Source organism: Lepus europaeus, chromosome 10 (genome assembly GCF_033115175.1).
Source record: "Lepus europaeus isolate LE1 chromosome 10, mLepTim1.pri, whole genome shotgun sequence".
Classification (NCBI taxonomy): Eukaryota; Metazoa; Chordata; class Mammalia; order Lagomorpha; family Leporidae; genus Lepus; species Lepus europaeus.
Genome location: NC_084836.1, coordinates 19,712,516 through 19,738,929, shown reverse-complemented (window position 1 = coordinate 19,738,929; position 26,414 = coordinate 19,712,516). Strand labels below are relative to the sequence as shown.

The following is a 26,414-nucleotide window of genomic DNA, read 5'->3' as shown; positions in this document are numbered from 1 at the left end:
GGGGGGGGGCATATGTACTACATTTTTTATTTTATTTAAGTTATACAAGTTTCATGTGTTTCATATATACAGATTTAAGAATATGGTAATACTTTCTACCTTACCTTCCTTCCCGCGCATTCTCCAACATTTCTTCCTCCTCCCTCTCTCATTCCCGCTCTTAATTTTTACGCAGATCTACTTTTAGTTTATTTAGTGATAATAAAGTTAACCCTACACTAAGTAAAAGAATTCAGCAAATTGTATAAAAAAATAAATCACTATTCCTTAACAGAAGAGACAAGGGCTGTAAACAATCATTGAATCTCGAAATGTACATCTCACTCCAATACTTCTACATTTTAGGTACTTAGTTAACTTAGATCAGGGAAAACATATGATATCTGTCTTTTGAAGATTGGCTTATTTCACTAAGTATAATGGTTTCCAGTTGTATCCATTTTGTTGCAAAAGACAGATTTTTTTTTTTTTTTTTTTTTTTTTTTTTGCAGCTGAGTAGTAACCCATAGTGTGTATCTACCATAATTTCTTTATCCAGTCTACAGTTGATGGACATCTGGGTTGATTCTATATCTTAGCTATTATGCATTGTGCTGCAATGAACATGAGTACAGATAATGCTTTCATATGCTTATTTCTTTGGGTTTAGGTAAATTCCCAGGAGTGGGGTGGCTGGATCATATGGTAAATCTATATTCAAATTTCTGAGATTTCTCCATATTGTCATCCACTGTGGCTGTACCAGTTTACTTTCCCACCAACAGTGGATTAGGGTACCTTTTCCCCACATCCTCACTAGCATTTGTGGTTTGTTGATTTCTGTATGAGAGCCATTCTAACTAGAGTGAGGTGAAACTTGATTGTGGTTTTGATTTGTATTTCAGTGATGGCTAGTGATTTGTGTGTTTTTTCAACTGTCTGTTGGCCATTTGAATTTCCTCTCTTGAAAAATGCCTGTTCAAGTCCTTTGCCATTTCTTAACTTGATTGTTTGTTTTGTTATTGAATTTCTTGAGCTCATTTTAGATCAGACATTTTCTTTGTTCATGATTCTTTTGTTCCAACAATTTGTGCTGCTTTCAGATGGGCAGTTCCTCTGCTGGCTTCAATTGGTGTCAACACATGGCTACAATCGTCTCTTTGCTCAACTGAGCTGGATAGTAAAAAATTATCTCACTTGCAAATCTGCTGATTGATGCCAACTCTTGGCAGGGCTTCTCTCTCTCCCATAATCTCATCTTCAGAGAGCCTTATTCAGGCATGTTTAAGACCTTGGAGGACTCATGCCAACATTCCAAATAGGCAGGAGCAGAAGTTACAGAGCTTATGCCTAAAAACCATAAATATCACTCCTGTCACATTATATTGATTAAAGCTATTCACAAGTCCTACTAGGATTCAAGAGCTAGAGAGAGAGACATTCTATAACTTGATGGACAAAGCAAGAAATTCACATCACAAAGGAGTGTAAATATGGGAGTAGGAGGAACTGTGGCCAGTTTTGGTTTTTTTTTGCAGTCTGATAGTATTCCATTTGGATTAAATGTATTCATATTTTTCCACAAAGAAAATATAGTCATCTGCTCATAGAATGGCAAATGCCCAAAACAGCACTCCTGCCTCAGAATCAACCCTTGGGACATTCGGATCTGGCTAAAAGGTCCATGAGAGTATCACAGGCATGGAAAGACATGACAAGATGGCAAAAAACAATCTAAATGAAAGGTGAAAAAGACCCCAGCAGAAGGAACAGGCCATCAAGAAGAGAGGCGCCTTTCTCTGAAGGGAGGAAGGAACCTCCACTGTGACACGGCCTTGACTAAACAAGTTCAGAGTCGGTGAACTCAAGGGACTTCCATAGCCTAGACAGCTCACAGCAAGAGTCTCGGGTGATTGCTGACGTCATAAATAAGAGTGCCAATTATTAAATCAACAACGGGAGTCACTGGGTGCATGCTCCCCACGTAGGATCTCTGTCCTTAATGTGTTTTACTATGAAACTTAAAAACACTACTAGTCGAACAATACCCTATACCTTGTGCGGTTGTGTGAGTGCAGCCTGTTGAAATCCTTGCTTAGTATATATTAAGTTGATCTTCAGTATATGAAGGCAATTGAAAATGAAACTCGATAAAGGGCAGGATGGGAGAGGGAGAGGGGAGGGCCACGGGAGGGAGGGAGGTTGAAGGGGAGCCACAACAATACAAAAGTTACACTTTGTAAATTCACATTTATGAAATAAAAAAAAGATGAAAAAAAAAAAGAAAATACAGTCATCTCCCCATGTCCAGGAGTACCACTGGTATCCCAGTATTTTGTCAGGCTCAAAGTCCAAGATTTCCTTTTGTATATCAGGTTAGTTAGGAACAAAAATCTTTAGATATAGCTCCACAAGTATAGCACGGAGATCTGTAAACAGAAAAGATAGTTATCTGCTTCCTATCTTTCCAGCATATGTGATGGAATAGTGATAGGATAATCACAACATGTATTATCATTCAAAATGTCTGTATAACGGTCACTCTTCCAGATTAATTCTGAAATCTGGCTGAGCACACGCCTCAGTCTCCTTTACTCCAGTGGAAAGAAACATGCTTTGGTCAGTTATCTGATTCTGTTTATTATTTGCCCGGTGCCTTATTTTTTTTTCATTTAGAAGGATCAAAAATGTGGCTATACTAAAATAATTGTATAGAGCTATCTATTAGTAACTAAATGTTTCTTAATAAGGTCACTACATCCCCTTGAAGTTCAAAGTCATGGAGATGTTCACACATTTGAAGAAGCTTGTTTGATATATGAATCTCAGAAGTTCTAGGACATTTGTTAAAAACAGATTTAAAAATCCTTTCCATCAAATGTATATCCCCAAAACTAGTACCACATACAAAGCATAACTACAAAATAAAACCAACTTTGAGAAACTTCAAGTTATACACAATATGTAAAATTTATAATTTGAAAATTTCCAAAACATCCAATGAGCCTCTGGGCAATGGAGAAGACATGGTATACTTATTCACCCAGGACTTGGAGTAAGAAAGAAGGCAGACCAAGCCCTGCGTCAGAAATTTACAGGGGTGGGGAAAGCAGATAAGAAAAAATGTAAATACATGTCCCTCTACTCTCACCCAATTTGTTTTTAAAATTAAGAGAGTCAAGCATAAGAAAAATAAACAGTGTATTCGAATAGAAATCGATCATGATTTGTGAGGCAAGACAACTTTCTTGGCTAGTATGGTAAGGAAATGACATTTGAGACCCAAATGTTGGCAAGAAACATTATGCAAAAATCTGGGGACAGCATGAATAAGAGCCATGGGAAATGACAAGATGGGTTTGTTCAGGGCAGAAAAGAAGGACAATGTGCTTGTTTATAAAGAGCACAGAGAAGAGGAAAATGGGATTGTTGGTTAGGCAGGACTGAGGAAAGGAGTTTGGACTTTATTCCAAATCTCTGCAAGTCACCAAGGAGTTAAGTAGAAGAAAGGTAAGATTTTTTTTCTTTTTTTTTTTTCTTTTAAAGGTCATCCTATTTGCTCTATAGAGAATGAACTACAGAGAGAGTGAAATTAGAACTGTTAGGACGCTATTACGATAGTCCAAGGAACAGCAGCCTCAAAGTAAAGAGGATGAGAAAGGATCAGACTCAGAATGACATTTAGGAACAGAGAATGGAAGAACTTGATGGATTGGATGTTGGACATAAAAGAAAGAGGAGGTCAAGCATCCATCTCAAGTTCGTGCCTTTCAAAATTGGGTGCATAGCAGTGTCATTTTTTTAAGATGGAAAAGACTAAGAGAAGAACAGATTTTTCTCTTGCAAGGGCACAGATCAAAAGTTATGTTTTGGAAACGTCTACTTTGAGCTGTCTCTTAACCATCGAGTGAGGCATCAAAAGGAAGTGGAATGTAGGAAGTCTAACATCTACCCAAGGTTTAATAACTGTCTCAGTACTCTGTAGTCTCACTTTCTATCTCATTGTGTCCATAAGCAATTCAGGCATTCTGACCCTAAATTTTCTGACAAGTAGCAGTGTTCAAAAGAGACACAATGATTTTCCCAAGGCCTTATAGTTAATTTGGAAGAGCACAACTTGAATCCAGGTTTTCTGGCAACCTGTATGTGATCCTTAGAGCATTCCTTACCCCCAATCACTCCTGTTTTAGTTTGTGTTGTCAAAAGGAGATGTAGATTTGAGGCCCATCACTGAGGCAGTGGTATGGGCCATACCCATATGCTCAAAGTATCACCCATGACTTACACAATTGTTATCCATACCATCAATATGGTATCCACTAACCATAAGTGACTATTTACATTTAATTTCAATCAGTTGAAATTAAATAAAATTTAAATTCACTTGCTTAGTTGCACTAGCCATAGTTGAAGCTTTCAGTGGCTCCAGTGACTACTGTTACATACATGACTAACATTGTCATTTTTGTATGTACCATTGGATATCACGGATGTACAGAAAAACATTTTCAATATCTCAGAAATTGCTACTCAAGAATTCTGGGATCTAGATACCTCAGTTATATGAATTTGTACAGAATGTGTAACTTTATCCCACTTCCACACTCCACTGACCTCCACGTATACATACCTTCAGTGCTCAGAACTTTGTACCAAATCATATTTACTTGTCAAAACACCTAGCACATCACAGTGTTTTACAACACTATTGTGAAGAGTTGGCCATAGGAAGAACCTATCAATAAAGAGCAAATGCAGCCCCCTAAGATCTAAAGCTAAAACTCAATTGCACAGACTACTCTTTTTTTCCATCCCTTCCTAGCAAGGACAATGTTGGGATCCCACCCCCCAGGACCCCAAGTGGAAGCCCAGGCTGCTCACCACCACAGAATATAGGTTAAACCCTACAGGGGAATCAGTGGGACTTCAGGCTCTGAAGTGCCCATTGCCTACAGAGCAAGCTTCCTTCCAGGACAAGACAGACACATCCGGAAAGCCATCCTCACAAACACATGCGCACAGGCATGCCTGTGCTTCTGACAGTTCCCTTCATGAACAAATGAGAAGGTAGGGAACAAGATATGTGGTTTTTTAATCCCTCATCACAACTTGATGGTTGTATGGCTTTGGGAAAAACATTTAACACTTACAAAGGGATCAGATAAGGAGAGGTGTGTAGAGAGTCATGATCCCAGAGTTATCCTCCACCAATTCAGCAATTTATTCACCCTTCAGGGGGAGGGAGGGAGAGTGAGAATAAACCAGGAACAGAAACATATTTTCCTTTTAATTTTTATTTACAAACAAACATTTGAGTTTTTTCATTAGTTGTGCTTATTCAAGCTAAAAATTTCCTAAGCATGTACATTGAAGTTTCCTTCCTGCCTCCCCAGCCATCTGGCTCTCCACAGAAGAAACCGATGTCTCCAGATGTGTATATAACCTTCCATAGCCATTCTGTGCATGCACAAGCGGCTATGTATGCTAATATATTTTTCCCAATGTGCCTCTGTATGCATTTGTTTTCCTCTGACACAGGTGGCTGCGTGGCTGTTTTGAACCCTGTTGTCTCCCTGGGCTGTCTTATAGGTTTAATATATCTATACTCAGCACCCTTCATCTCTTTACAGTTTCAGAGTATTCTATAGAGTTGTACCATAACTTGCCTAAAATACCCCTGAATGAGTTCAAACTCATGCCATTGTGAATATTTTTGTACATCTGTCACCTGACACATGCATAGGTATATTTTTAGAATAAATTTCTAAAAGAGAAATTGCTGGGTTCAAACATGTATAATGAGGATACTACCTGGTCAAATGGGCCTCCTGGAGTTTGCACCAGTTTGCTATCAACCTATAGGAGTAGAGCTGAGTTTCTTTTTTTAAAGATTTTATTTATTTATTTGAGAGGTAGAGTTACAGACAGTGAGAGGGAGAGACAGAGAGAAAGGTCTTCCTTCTGTTGGTTCACTCCCCAAATGGCCGCAATGGTCAGAGCTGTGCCAATCCAAAGCCAAGAGCCAGGTACTTCTTCCTGGTTTCCCATGCGGGTACAGGGGCCCAAGCACTTGGGCCATCTTCTACTGTTTTCTCAGGCTACAGCAGAGAGCTGGATTGAAAAAGGAGCAGCCGGAACTTGAACTGGCGCCCACATGGGATGCCGGTGCTGCAGACGGAGGATTAACCTACTGCACCACGGCAGCGGTCCCTAGAGCTGAGTTTCTATGCCTAAGTGGGAGCCCCACTCAGACTGAACCACAAAGTATCACATTTGCTAGAACCACCCAGTTTGCATCATGTGTGTTGTATGAGTATGTGTGTGTGGTTTCACTTGGACAAAGTTGTTTGTAGCTAAGAAAACTGGGAGAATATCAGATAAGGAATTATCACTGTTCCTTTTCCTCATCCTCTAATTTGAAGGAATTATGGAGAAAATGAGACTTCTCCACACTGTATATGAAGATTCTTAGACACACACTTCTGAGAAAATGGTTCAGCTGGTATTTGGATGTGCTGGAATGAACAGAATGCTCTCCAAGAAGTAGGGGTATAAGATGATGAGATATATGATAATGAGATTTTGTCCTGTGGCCTCCAAAGTCAGCTAGTATTCTCCAGAAGGTCAACCCACTTGATCTAACTTTAAGGATTTGCATGTGGTAAGCCCTGCACCAGTGCTAGGAATACAGAGATGGGTGTGGCTGGGCTGCCTGCAGGAAGCCCACACAGTGAAGGAGGTATGTAGGCCACTGAGTTTGATGTAATAAATATGTCAAATGTGATGACAGCTAACCCTGAAAGCTCCTAAAATGCCAAGCCGTGGCCTCACATGGTTTATCATCTCATCTCATTCTATGAAAACTCTGTGAAAGTGATTTCAGTGTTGTCCCCATTTCATAAATGACAAAACCAAGACCCAGGAAAGTTAAGGGATGGCCCCACACCAGATAGCAAGTGGTAAAGTTAGGGTATGGACTGAGGTCTGTGTCTTCAGGTCTAAGAGAAAGCCATTGCAACTGTTTGGGCTCACTCTTGCTCTCTCTTTCCTCTGTAACTCTGCCTTTCAAATAAATAAATCTTTTAAAAAAATACAAAAGAGAGGATGAGTGGAAACAAGAAGAGCACTATGGGCAGAGAACTGCTGAGCTAAACTCAGAAGGGTCAATCTCCAGATTCAAGGAGTTTCTGATGTAGAGAGGGAGGCAGGCAAGTAGCGCGATGAAGAGAGCAACCTCTGAAGCCAGACTTCTTGAGTTCAAGACCTAGCTGCGTCCCTTGTTGGCTGAATGACTGTAGACACATTACTTAACCTCTCTGATACCTCATCTGAAAAATGGTTCATGGGTTGCTGTAAGCATTGAATAAGTATTTTCAGCATTTATAATGGTGCCTAGCACATGCCTTTACAGGTCTGCTTCTAGTGTAGAATCTTCAGGCTCAGGGTACAACATGGATGTAAGGAAGAGGAGAATAAAATGTTTCAGCTTGTCTGGGGTGTTTATTATAGAGAAAAATCACATGCACACAGGAACTGTAATGTGATGCTATAAAAAGAGGAGAAAGCAGAAAGCTATTTAATGGAGGAGGGCCATGGGCATTTAGCCCCAAATTGTCTTGTCAAGCATGGCCGCGCTGATCGGCTTTCAGATACCATTGGAAATTGTGAGTCAAAATGGGCTTTTTTATTTGTTGTCTAGTTCTTTATGACATCTTTATTTGGTATTAAAATGTAATGGCCTATCTCAAATAAAGTGAAAAAGCAAAGGAGGATAAAACAGAAAAGAGCTCTATTCAGCGTGACTCTGGGTTTTCTCCCCTTCCTCTTTGATGCACATATTTTCAGAAAATGTAAGATAAATGCTGCAGCTTCCTCTTTTACCCACATAGCATTTCTCTCTCATCCACCTAGTTGAATGGCTTTTCTCTGAGAGCAATATGCTGTGAGAGACTTCCAAAGAGGTAAAAATGAGAGGAAAATATGTCTTCAAGGAACCTGTCCACATGATTTGCTTGTTGTCCCTGTAATCTCTAGCCTTTCTCTCCTTTGTGTGCTGTCCCAAACTCACATTCCCAACCCATTCCCATATGAAACCCAAAACCTGACCCACCCCTCTCCTGGGCCACTTTTATGCTTCCTCTCTCCATTTGAACAAGTCCTGAGAATCAATCTACTTGAAGAAAAACATGAAACAGCAGTTCCCCCAATGTCAGTCCCCTCAACCGTCAGGTACCTGCATACCAGCCACTCACTGGATCCTGTGACTGCAGAGGCTCAGATTCAGCCTTTGTCCTGATTGAGCTCAGTCTTAGGTGGGGGAAAATGAATTAAAAGGGAGGTTTATGGACAATCTTATCTATAAGCCATTTAAAATAAAACTCTTAATAAAATTTCCCCATGTGGACATACAATATGTACACACATATAACATAGCATAGTAGACCAATATAGCAATTTTAATAATAGCTTTTAAAATCTTTAACTCTTTTTGTAGATTGCCAATTGATTTGAATTGCTTTTTGTTTTTAGTAACCTCAGTTAACCATACTTTCTCTCAGTTGGTACTGTTAATACATTATTGGCTTCATCTGTTTACAGAGCCATCCCAAAGTACTGAATACAATAGAAGTGGCTGGAAAAAGTCCATAGGAACCTATAGGAGGGCAGCTAAACACAGAACCAACAACGCTTTAGTTTTATGAGCAGCAAATCATATATAACTGTGGATGACAAAAGACTTTAAGTCGCCATGTTTAAAATTATAAACTCATCAACCAACAAGAGGCACTTGCTTACTTCACAGTATTTTTGAAAGCACCTGTAGGATTTTACAAGTATTTAACCCTTTAGGCCTCTGGGGTTGATGCTGCCCTTCTCTGGCACAGGATCATGTTTGTCTTGTTCCCCATGAGTTTGTAAGGTCTCAAAAGCAAGGACCTCTGTTTTGTTTACCATATTATGGTCAGTACCTTATGGTGTAAGGTAAACATCTGATGAACAAATGGATAACACTACAAAATGGTCAGGAAACTGATACGGTTTCAAGTTATGAAATAGCATGGAAGAGGTAGCCTTGAATTTTGGGGAGATGAGAATGCAGTTGAAGAGGTAGAGAGATTTGTTGGAGGAAGTGACTTCTGAGCTGTGTTTTAGAGGTGATGGCTACCAACATTGATAGTCCTTTTTGTGGTGTTTAACTTATAAGAGGCACCCAATCAAAGTTTGGTAAGTTGATACACTTTATAAAGCAATTGTACCCTTATTTTTCACCATTTATCACATTTCTGAGAAAGAATGACATAGTCACTTAATGATGGATTTTGTGGCCCTGGAAGTTCTGTTACCTGGCCAACCTCTCAGTAGGGTAGGAACACCTGCTGGAAATCCCAGTGTTGCGGTGTGTGAGTATGTGTGTGAACAGGCATGCATGCACCCTTCAGACTCGGGACTGTCTGGGCTGCTGGCCGAGAGTAAAATCCACTCCTCCAGGAAAGAACTTAGGTAAGGAAAGGACAGAGTCTGGTGTCTCACCTTACCCCTGAGCCAGCTCAAAACTCATTACCTAAATCTACCATTCAAGCCAATTTCAAATCTTAAAACTGAAAACCACCTGGTTATGACTCAGGAGGGGGTGGAATACAACAGAAGAGGAGATAAAAACAAAATTAAATTTTAGTTGAATTTGTCTAATGACCTTACTGAGAAAACATAGGCCATGAGAGATAGACTTGCTGTTGGTTTATTTTGAAGTCTGTTAGTTTTATTTAGCTCCATCTCCCTCCTAACATAATGATGTTAATACTCAAGATTCTGAGAACAAAAAGTACCCAGATTTGTGGAGCCTATGGCTCTGGTTGTGGTTTTGTGGTAATCTTATGCTGTTCCAGACACACCCTATATGACTTTTAAGTCATAGCAACACCAAATTATGGCAAAGATCAGATTCCTCACCTCCAACTAATTCTCAGTTTATGTTTTTACTGTGTGTGCAGCTTCATCATACACAACAAAGACACTTTCTTCAACAATGCCACAAGAAGTAGAATTGTGCATCATATTTTACAAAGAATAAAGTATGAAGAAGGAAAAAACAAAATTGGTAAGTAGTCTATTAGTATAAAGGCTAAAGTTGGTATTTGGGGATTACAGATGTCTTCCTGTTGTTTCATTAAGTTCATATCAATTCTAGAAATGCTTACCATTTATTAAACCTCTGACTACACCCTTATCAGATAACTAACAAGTGTAAAATCTTCATAATGTCCTTGAATATGAGAGTGCATCAGGAAACCTATGGAAATGAAATTAAAGATAAATATATTTTGCTGCAAAATTTTTTGAAACCCTTGCTTAGGGTTTCTCATGATACACATTTTCATGAACTTCTTAAAGATTCTTCCCTTGCATAGATTTCAAAACATCTTTGTGCTGAAGTAAATTTATTTTTTAATTCCACTCTCCATGAACTTTTTGAAGTACCTGGTATCTTCTTTAAACGTTTGTCATTGCACTTATCTAGGATCATGGACAAAATCTCTCAGTTCAACAGATATTTCTGGAATATCCATTGTGTGCCAGGCACTGAGCTAGGTGGATGATCACAGTTCTGTATAGCCTAAAATTTATGTTTAAAAAGTTAGTACATGCAGCAAACAAATAAGTAACATGAAGAAATTAGCTGGGTGAGGATAGGGAGACAAACTGCAAAAGGGTGAAGTTGAGTCTGCTGAAAGTGGGAAGTCAGGGGAGGCTTAACTGAGAAGCTGCAGTTTTTACTGAGACCTGAATGGTGAAGAGGCAGCCTGGGAAGATCCAGGGGTAGGGAGTCCAGGTAGAATCAGCTGTAGTTTCGGAGATGAGCTGTCACACTTAAGTAAATTCTCCAAATAATCATTCCCCACATTAAACATCTTCTACAATGTATGGTTTAGGTGCTTTTATGAGAACCTTTCCGTATTGTATTAACAAATGGCCTGCCTTATTAAATAGGTTATTATGTATCAGGAAGGTTTAGGTAGATTTGCTATTATCGCCATCTTAGCAAGATTTTATCAAGTTTGAACAATGACCTGTATTACTCCAGGTCCCCACAGGAGGCAACATATAATTTGAATAGAGTATGTTTAATACAAATAATTGACTATGATAGAAAATCAGAGTAATGGAGGATTGGAAAGCCAACGGTAAGAAGAACTCAGAAGAATCCAGATATTATGAGCAGCCAGCAAACCCTAGGAAGGCTCTACCAGACGAGACTGAGATCCACATCCTATTGGAAGGGGTGTCCCATGGCAGAGTAGTTTTCTAAGAACTCACTGGGAATCTGCATTCTCGCAAGGATTTCAAGGAGTCACTCATTGGAAATTCTATACCAGTAGCACTCGGTGAAGCCACTGAAGGGGATACCAAGAAATGTGACTTTGTGAACGTGCCAGGCGCACCCACACCATAGGGGTTGGGGACGGCAGAAGCCCAGTCAGAGGAGCCTGCTGTGCTCCTTCCGTTGTTCCTCCAGTGCCTTCTACTGACACAGCTTAGCATTTACCTCCTGGTAAAGGGTAAGTGTTTACAAGATACAGCTCCATCGCTGCAAAGCAGACAATGACATTACATCTGGAGTCGTGAGATAATAAATTGATAACTGGCACATAGCCTGAATGGCCTACTCATGAAGATTTCTAGCAGGATGATGCTGGAGTTAGCCATTGAAATCAGGAGCCTAAAATATCCACAGATCTCAACCATATCCAGCAAGATGGCATTTAATAGTTAGTAAATGTAAAATCCCACACACTCAAATTCAGCAAAACTACTACCCTGGTAAGTGTGGGGGAAATGTTACTCAACAGCATCATGAGAGGAACAGAGCTGAGAGCTGAGTTGAATACAAGCTCAGTGTGAGTCACTAGCATAATGAGGCTGCCAAAAAAATCCTACCTTTATTCTGAACTGCATAAATTAACATATGATAAGGGAAATAGAAAGTTATTTAGCCCAGATATGAGTACACTCGACATAACTATGTTTAGTGAGAATCATTGTAGGTTGGTATAGTGAAATCAAACCTGATTTAGGTCCTTCTTTACTTCGACGGAGTTGTAATTGAGCTCATCCAATATTCTCTGCAACAATCAACCATACTTGAGGCACATCTTATCCATAAAGTCATTGTGATAATTCCAGCCTGTAGGAACCTTCCCTCTCTGAATCCCTATGGCAATTATTTTTAGAATGTTTATTGGGTAATTAAATATTTCACAACTCTTATTGTCTTACTTTCAATGACATTATTAAAACCTACCACCTAAGGAGAAACCACTTTAAATGTTTGATATAAATAATTTAAATATTGCCATATTACTTTTTCTCAGATTCCTTATTCATTCATAGGATTTTTAATAGACCTGAGATACTCTGTACCTACTTTTTTATCGCACTTTTTTCAGTTAATATTGTGTCATGAACATACTAGATAAAAAGTTAGTGAAAGTAAAACCATAGCAATAGCTATTCCAGATTATTTCATAAAATGCAAATAACTGAAAAAGAAATTCTTCACTAACTTTGTTAGTATTTTTAGCACCCTCACAGCTCATTGTAACACACAAATGTGTTAAAAATGTGCCACTGAAAACTGCTAGTCTAAATAGTAAGCTCCTTAACAGTAAATAAGTACCTTATTCATCTTTGCATCATCAATACCTAGCACAGTGTCTGGCATATGCATTGGAGTTCAAAAAGTGCATTTTCTTTTTTTTTTTAAAGATTTGTTTATTTATTTGAAAGAGTTACACAGAGGAGAGGCAGAGAGAGAGAGGTCTTCTATCCGATGGTTTACTCCCCAATTGGCAACAACGGCTGGAGCTGTGCCAATACGAAGCCAGGAGCCAGGAGCCTCTTCTGGGTCTCCCACGCGGGTGCAGGGGCCCAAGGACTTGGACCATCTTCCACTGCTTTCTCAGGCCATAGCAGAGAGTTGGATCAGAAGAGGGGCAGTCAGGTCTTGAACCGGCACCCATGTGTGATGCCGGTGTTTCAGGCCAGGGCATTAACCTGCTGCACCACAGCACCAGCCCCCCAAAAGTGCATTTTCAATTGAATTGAAGATCTTTTAAACATAATTAATGTTTCATCATCAGCGTTCTTACACCATCAAAAACTGCACGATGAGACCATGCCACAGTTAATGTACCTGATTTCTGTATCTCAGTATGTAGCTGTTTTTACAACTCCTCAAGAGGAGACAAAGGAAAGACAAAGACAGTGATGTATTTTAAATATTATCAAGGAATTGAGAGAGTGTATTATATTTGCTAGTCAGAAAGAGGCTTTGTATAATATTCTCTCAATTGATGAAAGAAGGGGAGTTCTATTCAAGAACTTCAGTACTTTGAAAATTGGTAATTATAAACTTGAAATGTGTCTAATTAGAAATAATCACAGACTATTATTAACCCAGGATCAGGCATTATGCTGAAAAAATATGCAGTAAAATTACAAATAGCCTATTGACCCAATATTTCATTGTCACCTTTAGTTGCATAAAGAAAAGAAATAATGTTAGTAGAAAATTTTAACTTGATAGAATTAATGTTTACCCAATGTTATTTTCTGCCTCAAACTTGTTCTGAAAGCTTCTTCTTGCATGAGCCAACATTGTTTAGAAATAACACAAATATATTTACTTGCAGACATGATTTACATGGTGCTTTAGTGGAATGTATATTGCCACTATGTAAACTTTTCAATTTCACTCTGAATTTATTAAAACAGTGACAGTCAAACCTGGTGAAACTCACTTTGAAAATATAGCAGTTAATAGCTCAATAAAGATTTATTCAACAATGCGTGCACACAATAAATTTGAAATTGATTTAAATTAGTACTTTCTCATTTTTCAGGATTTTGATAAGTTATGATAGAATTACAAAGGTCATCATCAGAATTGCTTACAAAGTCTCTATGAATCTTATTTTTTCCTGTTATTTGGTATGTTTGAAGATATTAATGAGATATGTGTAATTCTCAATAGAGACTCTAGCCTTCCAGAAAATCAATAATTTATTCATTTATTTCAAAATCATTTATTGAATGCCTCCTGTGTGCTAGACAAAATACAAAGCCTTATGGATATTTGTATTCCAAGTGTTTTTCCTAAACATGCAGTGTTAATGTCAAGCAGCTTTAGCACATTAATGGGTTACTTTGATAAGAAGTATCTAAATGTTTGTTTACCCTCAATCATTAAAAAATGGATCAGTGCATGTGTCGTTTTCAAGTTGGGCTGAACTCCTGGATTTTGATCAGAACATGAAGTTAGTAAAAAACATTCTCCATATAAATCATCTGATAAGATCATCATCTTTGAGATACATTTTAAGAAGTAGTATAATTCTTGATCTGCAGAGTAACAACACATTAAAATTCCATTCTGACCAACTGGAGTAACAGGCACAAGGTTTATTCTTCTACATGAAATAATCCAAAAAGGAAAAACATTGGGCAAACCAAAAATGGAGATTCTGAAAGAAAATAAAATAGGTGATTCCTATAATTGCCCCATCTTACTGCATTGAGATAATGACTAGTCAGCAGCACAGGGAGAAAGAATACAAGAAGGGTACCTGAACTGAAAAGATGTTTCCTGGAGTCCAGGGAGACCAAGGAAGCAAACCCACAGAACAAAGTACCAGAAAGCAGGCAGATGCAGAGACACAGAACTCTGAAAATCTGCAGAGGATCATTCTCAAGCATTCAGTGCTTGAGTACTGTTCATTGCTCACAGGTCAGGAAACCATCCAAAGCAAAAGAAAGAGTCCTACAACAGGATTTCTAGTGAAACTGGGCCACGTCATAATCCACAGGGCAGTGAGTAGAGCACTTAGAAAGCCTTTCCTTAGCCTTGCACTAAACAAATCCCACCTACTACATGTAGAAAGCAAGACCAAAATGGATCACACTCTTAAAGTGACTTACTGTGTCTCAAACTTCAAGAATCTATTGATACAAACACGGCATTTATGTTAACAAGAAAAATCACCATATTTGATATCTAACCAATATTACCAGGCAAACAAAAAGAAGAAAAATCCATTATTCAAAAACCTACCCAGAATTTTTATTGATGTTAGAAATAGCAAACATGGGGGGCCGGCACTGAGGCGCAGCGAGTTAATGCCCTGGCCTGGAGTGCCGGTGTCACATATGGGCTCCAGTTCTAGTCCTGGCTGCTCCACTTCAAATCCAGCTCTCTGCTATGGCCTGGGAAAGTAGTAGAAGATGGCCCAAGTCCTTGGGCCCATGCACCTGCGTGGGAGACCTGGAAGAAGCTCCTGGCTCCTGGCTTTGGATCATCGCAGCTCCTGCCAGAGCTGCCATCTGGGGAGTGAATCATCAGACGGAAGACCTCTCTCTCTCTCTGTGTGTGTGTCTCCTCTCTGTATAACTCTGACTTTCAAATAAATAAATAAGTCTTAAAAAATAGAAATAGCAAACATGGGTATTAAAACAGTAAATATTTGAAGAAATAATTATGGAAGATTTTCCAAATTCAGAGAAAACCATAAACCCTAGACCAAATAAGTTCAATAAACACTAAGTGCAAGAATATGAAGAAATTAAAACCAAGGCATACATAATCAGCTTGGTCAAAATCTATAATAAAGAGAAAAATATTCAAAGAAACCAGAAAGGAAAAACATGAAACATACCATGGCACAAGGATAACTTCACAGCAGATTTCTCATTGAAAACAATCAGATTACAATGGAGTAACATCTTTAAGCACTAAAAGAAAAACAAATTAAGTCAACCTAAAATGCTATACCCAGCAAAAATATCTACCAAAATGGGGTAAATAGAGACTTCTCTTAGATATACAAAAACTGAAAGAATTCATCACCAGCAGACTTCTACTTCAAGGTATGTTAAAGGCAATCCTCCTAGAAGAAATATATACATCTCATATTATTTAAACCTCTTGAATAGATAAGGGTTTATAAACAAAAATAACATTGTCTTATAAAGTGTATAAAAGTAAAAGTACATGGTGACAATAATATAAATGCCATGAGGGAGTAAAGAGGCATAATAACACAAGGTTCTTACACTACATAACTACATATGTAGTGGATATCTTTTCATTTGGAGGAAAACTGTGATAAATTAAATATGTATGTTATAAATCAAAAACAACCCAAAATAGCAAAAGCACAGAGTTATAGCTAATAAGCCAACAAAGAAAAAGATTAATCATAAAAAATTAATCCAAAATAAAGCAGAAAAAAGAAGGGACAAACAGAAAACATATAGTGAGATCAGAGACTTAAACCTAAACCAATCAGTCATTACACTGAATGTGAATGGTCAAAATACCCCAATTCAAAAGTCAGAGATTGATACATGGAATAAAGAGCAAAACCCAACTTTTCACCATCTATAAGAAATGTACTTTAATATAAAGAGACAGATAGGTTAAAAATAAAATAATGGGGAAAAGAAGAATATTAGCACTAATCAAAAGGAAGTTTTAATGGATACATTTGTTTAAATGTAGATTTCAGACCAAAGAATATTACAGGAATAAAGACCATTTTTAATTATAAAGGAGTTAATTCATCTGAGGCTATAACAATTCTAAACATTTGTGCACTCAACAGCAGAGTTTCAAACCATATGATGGAAAACCTAGTAGAACTGCAATGAGAAAGACACATCTACAATTATAATCAAAGATTTCACTACCATTTTCTGATCAACTAACAAGTAGAAAATCAGAAAGATTTAGAAGACCTGCACAGCATTATCAATGAAATTGATCTAATTGCCTTTTCAGACCACGCCACTGAACAACAACAGAAACTCATTCTTTTGAAATGCATGTAGAGCACTATCAAACAACAATATTGGGGAACAAAAAACAAGACAATGAATTCAAAAGAATTCAAATCACAGGTTTTTTTACTACAGTGTTATTACATTTGAGTCAATAGGGTAAGAACTCTGGGAAACTAAGAATTATTTAAATTAAGTTCTTTACTGATAACTCATTGGCAAAAAAAAAGAAATCAAAATGGAAATTAGAAAGTATGTTTTACTGAATGAAGATAAAAGCACAGTATATCAAGAAGTGTGCAATGCTGCTAAAGCAGTTCTTGGGAGTCTACAGCATCACATGATATGTCTATACAAGAAAGAAGATGTCCCTGATTAATGGTCTCACCTTCCACCTTAAGGAACTAAAAAGGAAAATAAATTAAATTGACAGTCTGTAGACTAATGGAAATAATGAAAATTAGAGCAAAAGACAATATAGAAAACCACTGTAACAAAAATCTGGTTTTTAGTGGTGGGGATAGGGGACAATCTATGAAATGAGTGAAACTGATGATGGTTACAAAGGAATGAGGCCCAAGTGCACTAGACAGAGTCTAGAACACAGGAAAGAGTCATTATTAGAGGAGCTAAGAAAGGTGCTGTCTAAGCTACAATTAAGTTTTCTGATTGAGAGGCAAATAGAACCTGACAGAAGGGGCTTGATAATAATCTGTTGGGCTTTAGGCCTTATAAGTTAAGAGGCCCAGACCTATCTATCTCTTCACATGGGGTACATCCTAAGGGAGGTGTGAACCTTCTAGGGGAAGGCACTCTGTTGACTTTCATTACTTAGCTGGGCTGGGAGGAGAGCTGGCCAGGTAAAGGCAGGGGGCATCTCTAACAAGAAATTTACAGTTCTGCCTGCAATGTTGCTGACCCTACTTGGCCATCCCCTCAGCTGCAGTGGTCACTTTGGAAGTTGAGCTGAGTGAAGGGCTTTTCAGCTTAGAGCCAATAAGATCTGTGGCTCTGACCTGGGCATCCTTCGACTCCAGGGCAGGTCCATTTCCAGTGATCCAACTCTTGGCAGAGCTGCCAGGGTTCTTCACAAGCTGACTTCTGCTGAAGCCCAGGCTTACCACATTGAAAGCCACTGCAGTGGACTGGCCTGTTGGGTCTCCTTGAGGGCAGATCACTGTACAGATCAGCCATTAATAGGCCTGCCACCCATTGTTTCTGATGCCTAGCTTTCTTTTCCTCCTGGTATTTGTTAAAGCAGACCAGAGGATGCAAGTCAAGGGAGTGCCCAAGTCCCATCTCTAATCTTCGGTGGCCTGAACTACAAGTCTATAGTCACAGGCATGTTCTGTAGTAGTTTTTCTAAGGTAGACAATGCCCATGAGGAAAATTATATTCTCACTTGAAAACTTTCTTTCCCTTTGGTCTGAAAGGGAGGTTTTTTCTACTTACTGTATACTTCGCTGATGGCGAAGTGAATCTAGCTATGAGATTATTATTTAAGCTCTTATTTTGGCTATGGTATTACAGAAAAATGTTAGCCATCTCTTATAAGGTCTAAAGATTAAATTGTGCATCCTACAGATTCCTTCATAATAGAATTAGTTTCCTACCTTGAAGAGAATAGAGAAATGAAAGAACAAGTTGGGCTTAGAATAGAGAAATGAGGGAGCAAGTCCTAGATCGCTTGCTGACAATAGCAATATCACATGAATACTTAGCAAACCGTTTCAACCATTAGATAACAACTTAAGAAAACATTTACCAGAAGGTCCAATGCCTTCTATAAATTTTAAGAATCATGTATTTGGAAATACCTCTTAAATATCCAACATGGTGTAGTTTGTTTAACCAGTAAACTTAAGCACAACCATATAAAATGTTTTTAGTTTCTTTCTACCAACAAGTATAAAACATGTGATACAGAGATTTAGGTCACACGAATTAAAATGTATCTTTGATTAATTTTAGCAGCTTAAATTTATGGACAATCTTATCTATAAGCCATTTAAAATAAAACTCTTAATAAAATTTCCCCATGTGGACATACAATATGTACACACATATAATATAACATAATAGACCTATATAGGAATTTTAATAATAGCTTTTAAAATCTTTAACTCTTTTTGTAGATTGCCAATTGATTTGAATTGCTTTTTGTTTTTAGTAACCTCAGTTAACCATACTTTCTCTCAGTTGGTACTGTTAATACATTATTGGCTTCATCTGTTTACAGAGCCATTCCAAAGTACTGAATACAATAGAAGTGGCTGGAAAAATCCATAGGAACCTATAGGAGGACAGCTAAACACCGAACCAACAACACTTTAGTTTTATGAGCAGCAAATCATATATAACTGTGGATGACAAAAGACTAAGTTGCCATGTTTAAAATATTTTCAAATATATCTTTAAAAAAATTTGATTTCAGCTTTGTGAAACCCTAAACAGATAACCCAGCTAAATGATACCTAGACTCTGACCATCAGAAGCTGAGACAACGATGGGTATTTTTCAAGCTACTACATTTCTTGTAATTTGTTAATCACTGATAGAAAACAAATACAAACTTCTAGGCAGGCTAGTCACATGAACAAAATAGAGAAAACACAAATTTTCAGATTACCAGGAATAATAGAAATAGTATCACCACGGATATTGAAAGGATAATAGGGAACTGTTATGGATAATGTTATGTCAATAAATTTGACAACTTAATGAAATGTGAGAATTCCTTGACACAGTCTAAACTCACTAAGTGAGAAGTATGTAGTCGGTAATGAATTGGTGCTTTAAAATATTCTCACAAAGAAAAGTCCAGGATAGACTTCATTAGTGAATTCTATCAATGGTTTAAGAAGTAATACCAATTCTAAGAAAGGCTTTCACAAACTGAAGGATGGAGAATACTTCCTGCCTTATCCTATGAGAGCAACATTCCCGGGATACCAAAACCAGGTAAAGAATACTAGAAAAGTACATATCAGTAGCCTTCAAAACTAGTTCAGCAAATCAAACCCAGCAAAATATAAAAAGGATAATATATTATGACCAAATACGATTTATCCAGGACTGCAAAATTGGCTTAACATTTGAAAGTCAACCAGAATAATTCACCATTTTAGCGCACTAAAAATGACATGATCTCTATAGACGTGGAAAAAGCATTTGACAAAGTCTGACATCTACTCCGGATAAAAATTCTGCAAACTATGAATAGAAACTATCTTTGTGAACGTCATTAAATACGTCTATGAAATACTTATAGTTGACATATTTAATGGCAAAGGACTGATTGCTTTCCCCTAAGATGGTAAATAGGACAACACAAGGGTGCTTCCAAATGTTCATTTGTGTTACTAAAAGTGATTAGTGATTTTTTTAAATACAGACTTGATCAAGCCTCTCTGGATTATTTATGTAAATTGTTTCTTTTTTCATTTTTGAAGACCCACTCATAGACATGCATTTCAGAAACATTAAACACCAAAATAAACATATTTAAATTCTATTTTCTACAAACTTTTTGAAGACCCTTATGTGCCTACTCTTTTTTCTTTCTTTCTTTCTTTTTTGGACAGGCAGAGTTAGACAATGAGAGAGAGAGAGACAGAGAAAGGTCTTCCTTTTTCCATTGGTTCACCCCCCAAGTGGCCGCTACAGCAGGCGCGTTGTGGCCGGCACGCTGCACCAATCCGAAGCCAGGAGCCAGGTGCTTCCTCCTGGTCTCCCATGCAGATGCAGGGCCCAAGCACTTGGGCCATCCTCCACTGCCTTCCCGGGCCACAGCAGAGAGCTGGACTGGAAGAGGAACAACCAGGCCAGAATCTGGCACCCCGACCGGGACTAGAACCTGGGGTGCTGACGCCACCACAGGTGGAGAATTAGCCTATTGAGCCACAGTAGCGGCCCTGTGCCTACTCTTAACATTTGTATTATTTTACTAGTCACTTATAAGACAAAAGTAAGTAAATAAAAGGCATCCATATTGGAAAAGAAGTAAAACTGTTCAAATTATAAGACAATATAATCATCCATGTAGAAATTCCAGTGACTACAAAAGGCTACTGGAACTAATAAGTTAGTTTAGGTTGCAAGAGACAAGACTGATATAAAAATTCAATTGCATTTTCATAAACCAGTAACACAGAGAAACAGATCTTTTAAAACAAGTACTACTTAAAATGCATCAAAAATGTAAAATACTTAGGAATAAATATGCCAAATGATTAAGACTTGAAGAAAACAAACTACAAAACATTGCTGAGAGAAATTTAAGAATAATGGCCGGCGCCACGGCTCAATAGGCTAATCCTCCGCCTTGCGGCGCCGGCACACCAGGTTCTAGTCCCGGTCGGGGCACCGATCCTGTCCCGGTTGCCCCTCTTCCAGGCCAGCTCTCTGCTGTGGCCAGGGAGTTCAGTGGAGGATGGCCCAAGTCCTTGGGCTCTGCACCCCATGGGAGACCAGGGTAAGCACCTGGCTCCTGCCATCGGATCAGTGCGATGCGCCAGCCGCAGCACGCCTACCGCGGCGGCCATTGGAGGGTGAACCAACGGCAAAGGAGGACCTTTTTCTCTGTCTCTCTCTCTCACTGTTCACTCTGCCTGTCAAAAAAAAAAAAAAAAGAATAAGTAAATGGTGAGATATCCCTCAGAATATCAATATTATCCCTCAGAATCCTCAATATTATTAAAATGCCAGTATTCTTCAAATTGATCTAAAGATCAAATGCAATCCAAATCAAACTCCCAGGAGAGAGAGAGAAAATTAAGTTTATTCAAAAGTTCATAATAAATGGATAGAATAGACAAAACAACTTTAGAAAACAGCAGAATAGAGGGCGAATACTGCCTGTTTTCAAGAATTCTTGTAAACTAACTGTAATCAAGACATGTGGTATTGGTCTAACAATAGATCAGTGGAACATGATAGAGAATCCAGTGGTATATCCACATATAAATGGATAATTGATTTTTAATGAAAGCTCAAATGCAATTTAGTGACTAAAGGACTGATTGTTTTGCAATAAATGATACTGAGATAATCCATATGTAAAAAATTAATTCAGATGGGTAGCAGACCTTTAAAACTTAATACTACAAAGATTCTAGGAGAAAATCTTTATGATTTTGCATGAGAGATATCTTATATATGACCCTAAAAGCATAATCCATAATAGAAAATGATAATTGGGACTTCTTCGCAAGTAAAGCTTCATTCTTTAAAAGATGTATTTCAGGCCGGCGCCGCAGCTCAATAGGCTAATCCTCCGCCTAGCGGCGCTGGCACACCGGGTTCTGGTCCCGGTCGGGGCACCGATCCTATCCTGGTTGCCCCTCTTCCAGGCCAGCTCTCTGCTGTGGCCAGGGAGTGCAGTGGAGGATGGTCCAAGTACTTGGGTCCTGCACCCCATGGGAGACCAGGATAAGCCCCTGGCTCCTGCCATCGGATCGGCGCGGTGCGCCGGCCGCAGCGCGCCAGCCGCGGCGGCCATTGGAGGGTGAACCAACGGCAAAGGAAGACCTTTCTCTCTGTCTCTCTCTCTCACTGTCCACTTTGCCTGTCCAAAAAAAAAAAAAAAAAAAGATGTATTTCAGAGAATGAAAAAAGAAGCCATATACTAGGAGGAAGAAGATCTCCAAAGCACGTCTAATGAAGGGCATATACCTGAAATATGCAAGGTATTTCAAAAAGCTTATAGAAATGTGTATTACTGTAAAAAACTATATATGGGTTTTGAAATTTTTTGCAGCCAATTTTAATAATTCAGTTCCATTTTTCCATAAACTTTGAAGTACTCTCTTTTAAAGAACACTGGATACTTGGTGATAAAAAAGTTAATATGAAATTTGAAAAGATATTTCAAGAAGATATATAGATGGCAGACAAACACACTAGAAAATTTTCAATACTGTTAGTCATTAGGGAAATGCAAATGAAAAGCAGAATGAGATATCATTGTGCTGCTTATTAAAATGGTTAAAATTTAAAAAACTGAGCATACTAAGTGTTGGAGAGAATGTGGAGAAAAGGAAATCCTTGTCAACTGTTGGTGGGAATGAAAATTGTATACAGCCATTATGTAAAATAATATGGGAGTACCTCAGAAAATAAAAAAATAGAATTATCATATAATCCAGGAATCACATGTCTGGGTACATACTCAAGGGAAATGAAATCAGTGTCCTAAAAAGATGTCTGCACTCCCATATTTATCATGGTAGCCAAGATATGGAAATAAATCAAGTATCCGCTGATAAATGTATAGGTAAAGAAATTGTGGTGCATGTGTTGAATGGAATATTATTCAGCCAGGCCAGCGCTGTGATGTAGTGGGTAAAGCCACCACCTGCTGCACCTGCATCCCATATGGGTGGCGGTTGAAGTCCCAACTGCTCCACCTTAGTCCAGCTTCCTGCTAATGTGCCTTGGAAAGCAGTGGAAGGTGGCACAAGTTCTTAGGTCCCTGTACACATGCGAGACCCGGATGAAGTCCCTGGCTCCAGTCTAACCCAGCCCTAGCCATTGAGACTATTTGGGGAGTGAACCAGCAGGTGAAGATTTGTCTCTCTCTCTCCTCCTCCTCCCTCCCTTCCTCTCTCCTTCCATCTCTGTTACTTTGCCTTTCAAAAAAATAAATCCTTAAAAATATATCTATATATATTATTCAGCCATAAAAAGTAAATGCTAGGAGGTTTTGTGATAACATGGATGAACTTGGAGGACATCATGCTTACTGAAATAAGTCAGACACAAAAAGATAAAAAAACTGGATAAACTTATACATAGAATGTAAAAATGTTGGATTTTTAGAAGCAGAGAGTCAAATGAAAGTTGCTGTGGTCTGGGGGATAGGAGAAATAGGGACATCTTTGTGAACAGGTACAACATTTCAGTTATAAAACCAGTAAGTTCTGGGGGCCTAAAGCACAGCTTGGGTGCTGATGGATGTCTTAATTAACTGGGCAATGATAATCATTGCATAATGTACGTGTATATACCTTGAATATATTTAACCTTTGATGATTAGATATTTTAATTAAAAAAAATAGAAGAACTGGATATCCTAGCCCCAGATCCCTATTTTCTAGCAGATAGCAAAGCTCTCTTCCTGAACTGTTGATGTCCCCATGTGAATCTGAATCATTTTTGCAAGCCTAGATCCTTCTTTCCAAAAAGAACCACTTTGTATTAGTTGTGAACATTGTGAGATTTCAAACTCAGTATCACTGGGACTGACTTCTTGTTCTAGGTCTGAATCGTTTGCTCACCAATGGCTCCTATGAAGCTGCATTTCCCTTGCACGAGGTATTTTGCTGTCTTTTCTCCTTACTTTTCTTGCAACTTCTTGTGACCATAATAATAATCTAGGGATAGCCATTCTTTGAAATTGTGGGAACAGTTCAGAATGAATCCAACTGGTTCAACAGGTAATTAGGGGGGGATTTTCTTACATTTCTCCATCCATATTGATTTATATCTTTTTATCTAAGTATTTGCAAGAATTCTTAAATGAACAGTCACTCATGAGTTCAGAGGAACAGCTTAAGGAATCTAAGTCATAAAATTAAAAAGCCATTGAAAATTTGCATGAGGCACCAGATACAAGAGGAAAATATCCTTGAAGTCAGTAGTCATAGCCAAAAACAAAGTTAAAGCTAGTCCTTAAAAAAGTGGGAGGAAGCCATGTGGCAAGGTCTTTGGCTAACCAAAGGGTGATAAGTGAAAGTTAATAGTATCATACTCAGCATTGTAAGATATACAAATGTCGACTTTCCTTATTTCCAACATGGTCTTTGTCATGAGTAATGACTTCGTAAGTATGACTGTGATTACACTTAAATCTATTTCTCCACTGGTTCTTGGGATGTTTAAGCAATTAGTCTTCTGTATGTAGATTTTCAGGAATATAGTTCTCATAATTATTAGGAGATTATTAGCATTTTAATTGTTTGAGCCCCTGCTCTGCACTAGGCATGGTAAGCTACATAAACTACAAAGGTACATGCTCTCTGGAATCTCACATACTAGCCAAGAGGAAACTGTTAGAGTGATCTTTAGTACAGTATTCTGTTAGAAACACTCCCAACAATCTCCCTGTAAACTTTGGAGAACACTTCAGATTCTACATAAGCGACAAATCCAAATCTTCCCCCAAACATATTTTTCTTCAGCTTACAGTGTTCTCTTGATTTTAAACACAACAGGATATAAAAAGTGAAGCAGAATTCTTAAAACCTTATTGGGGGGGGGGGGGGGGGCGGTGCCGTGGCTCACTTGGTTAATCCTCCACCTGCGGCGCCAGCATTTCATATGGGCGCCAGGTTCTAGTCCCGGTTGCTCCTCTTCCAGGCCAGTCTCTGCTGTGGCCCAGGAAGGCAGTGGAGGATGGCCCAAGTGCTTGGGCCTCTGCACCCACATGGGAGACCAGGAGGAAGCACTTGGCTCCTGGCTTTGGATTGGCGCAGCGCCAGCTGCAGCAGCTATTTGGGGAGTAAACCAACGGAAGGAAGACCTTTCTCTCTGTCTCTCTCACTGTCTGTAACTCTACCTGTCAAATAAAAAAGATGCTATTAAGAAAAAACCTTATTAGGAAAACTGAAAGCTGTGATCTGAGACTGTATTTACGGACTGTACAGAAATTTTTTCAGAATGCTCCTTTTAGAACAACAGAAGCAAACATTCTGACACAAAGGTTTGCTAGAACCATGCACACGTGTTTTTGAACTCTGAAGACAGATTTCTCCCAAAGCATCATGTAGCTTTCTGCAGTGGTTAGGTGGCTTGGCCCAGAAATGGACTACACTGTATCCTCCCACTCCCAGTCCTTGCCCAAAGAGGGAGCCGTGTCTAAGCAATGGGAGGTGGGCAGAAGTGTCTGCTCAGGGGAGTGGGTGAGCAGGCATGAGGGTGTCTGACAGACACAACTACAAAGCCCCACAGAATAATTCACAGTCTCCTCTATGACTTTCATATCTCAGTAAAGCCCTGAGTCCTACAAGAACAAACAATTCCAAATCAGTAATAGCAACAACGATAAACATTCCATTGTTCTCTTGACTTTTTACTCTGTTTAACCTGATTACGTTATTTAACCTCCTGGCAGCCTTCAGAGGAAGACAGAGCAGCTATGGTTGCCCTTGTTTCATGTTAAACATGTAAATAGAGGTCCAGAAAGGTTAAGTCTTCTCTGGATCACACCATGAGTTGCTTTTTTTTCCATGCACTGTGCTCTTTCCATTAGGAAAGGTCTTCTCAGGTTAGTGTAATTGGTTTGCCTCCAGAAAGCACCCTTTCTTTTTGTGAATCTAGCATTGCTACCCACTGACCTCCAAAAAGTATGCACCTCTCTCTGACCCTCATTTGTTTATTTAGTAGATTGAATTTGATTTGGATTGTTAAAATTCGCAATGACTTCCAACTTCTACATTCTGAGATTTTCTGGTAGCTAAGGCTGTGTGTAAAGGTTACAGTTGTGAGTTGATCAACTGCCATCTCTTGAAAGAAGTAGGGCCTAGCTTCTGAGCCAGGCACTTGATTAATCCAAAGTGCAGAAAAAGCCTAATGAGGCAGATAATATTAGTTCCATTATGGAT

The 26,414-nt window shown here is 38.6% G+C and overlaps 1 protein-coding gene across 1 annotated transcript in view; it reads left to right on the top strand.

Annotated features, from left to right (window-relative positions):
• ANO4 (anoctamin 4) overlaps positions 1–26,414 on the top strand; it is a 409,492-nt gene that overhangs the window by 279,159 nt on the left and 103,919 nt on the right. The window contains exons 8-9 of the mRNA XM_062201997.1: positions 9,972–10,078; positions 24,071–24,126. Coding sequence (XP_062057981.1) covers positions 9,972–10,078; positions 24,071–24,126 — 163 coding nt within the window. The remainder of the gene's footprint in view (positions 1–9,971; positions 10,079–24,070; positions 24,127–26,414) is intronic.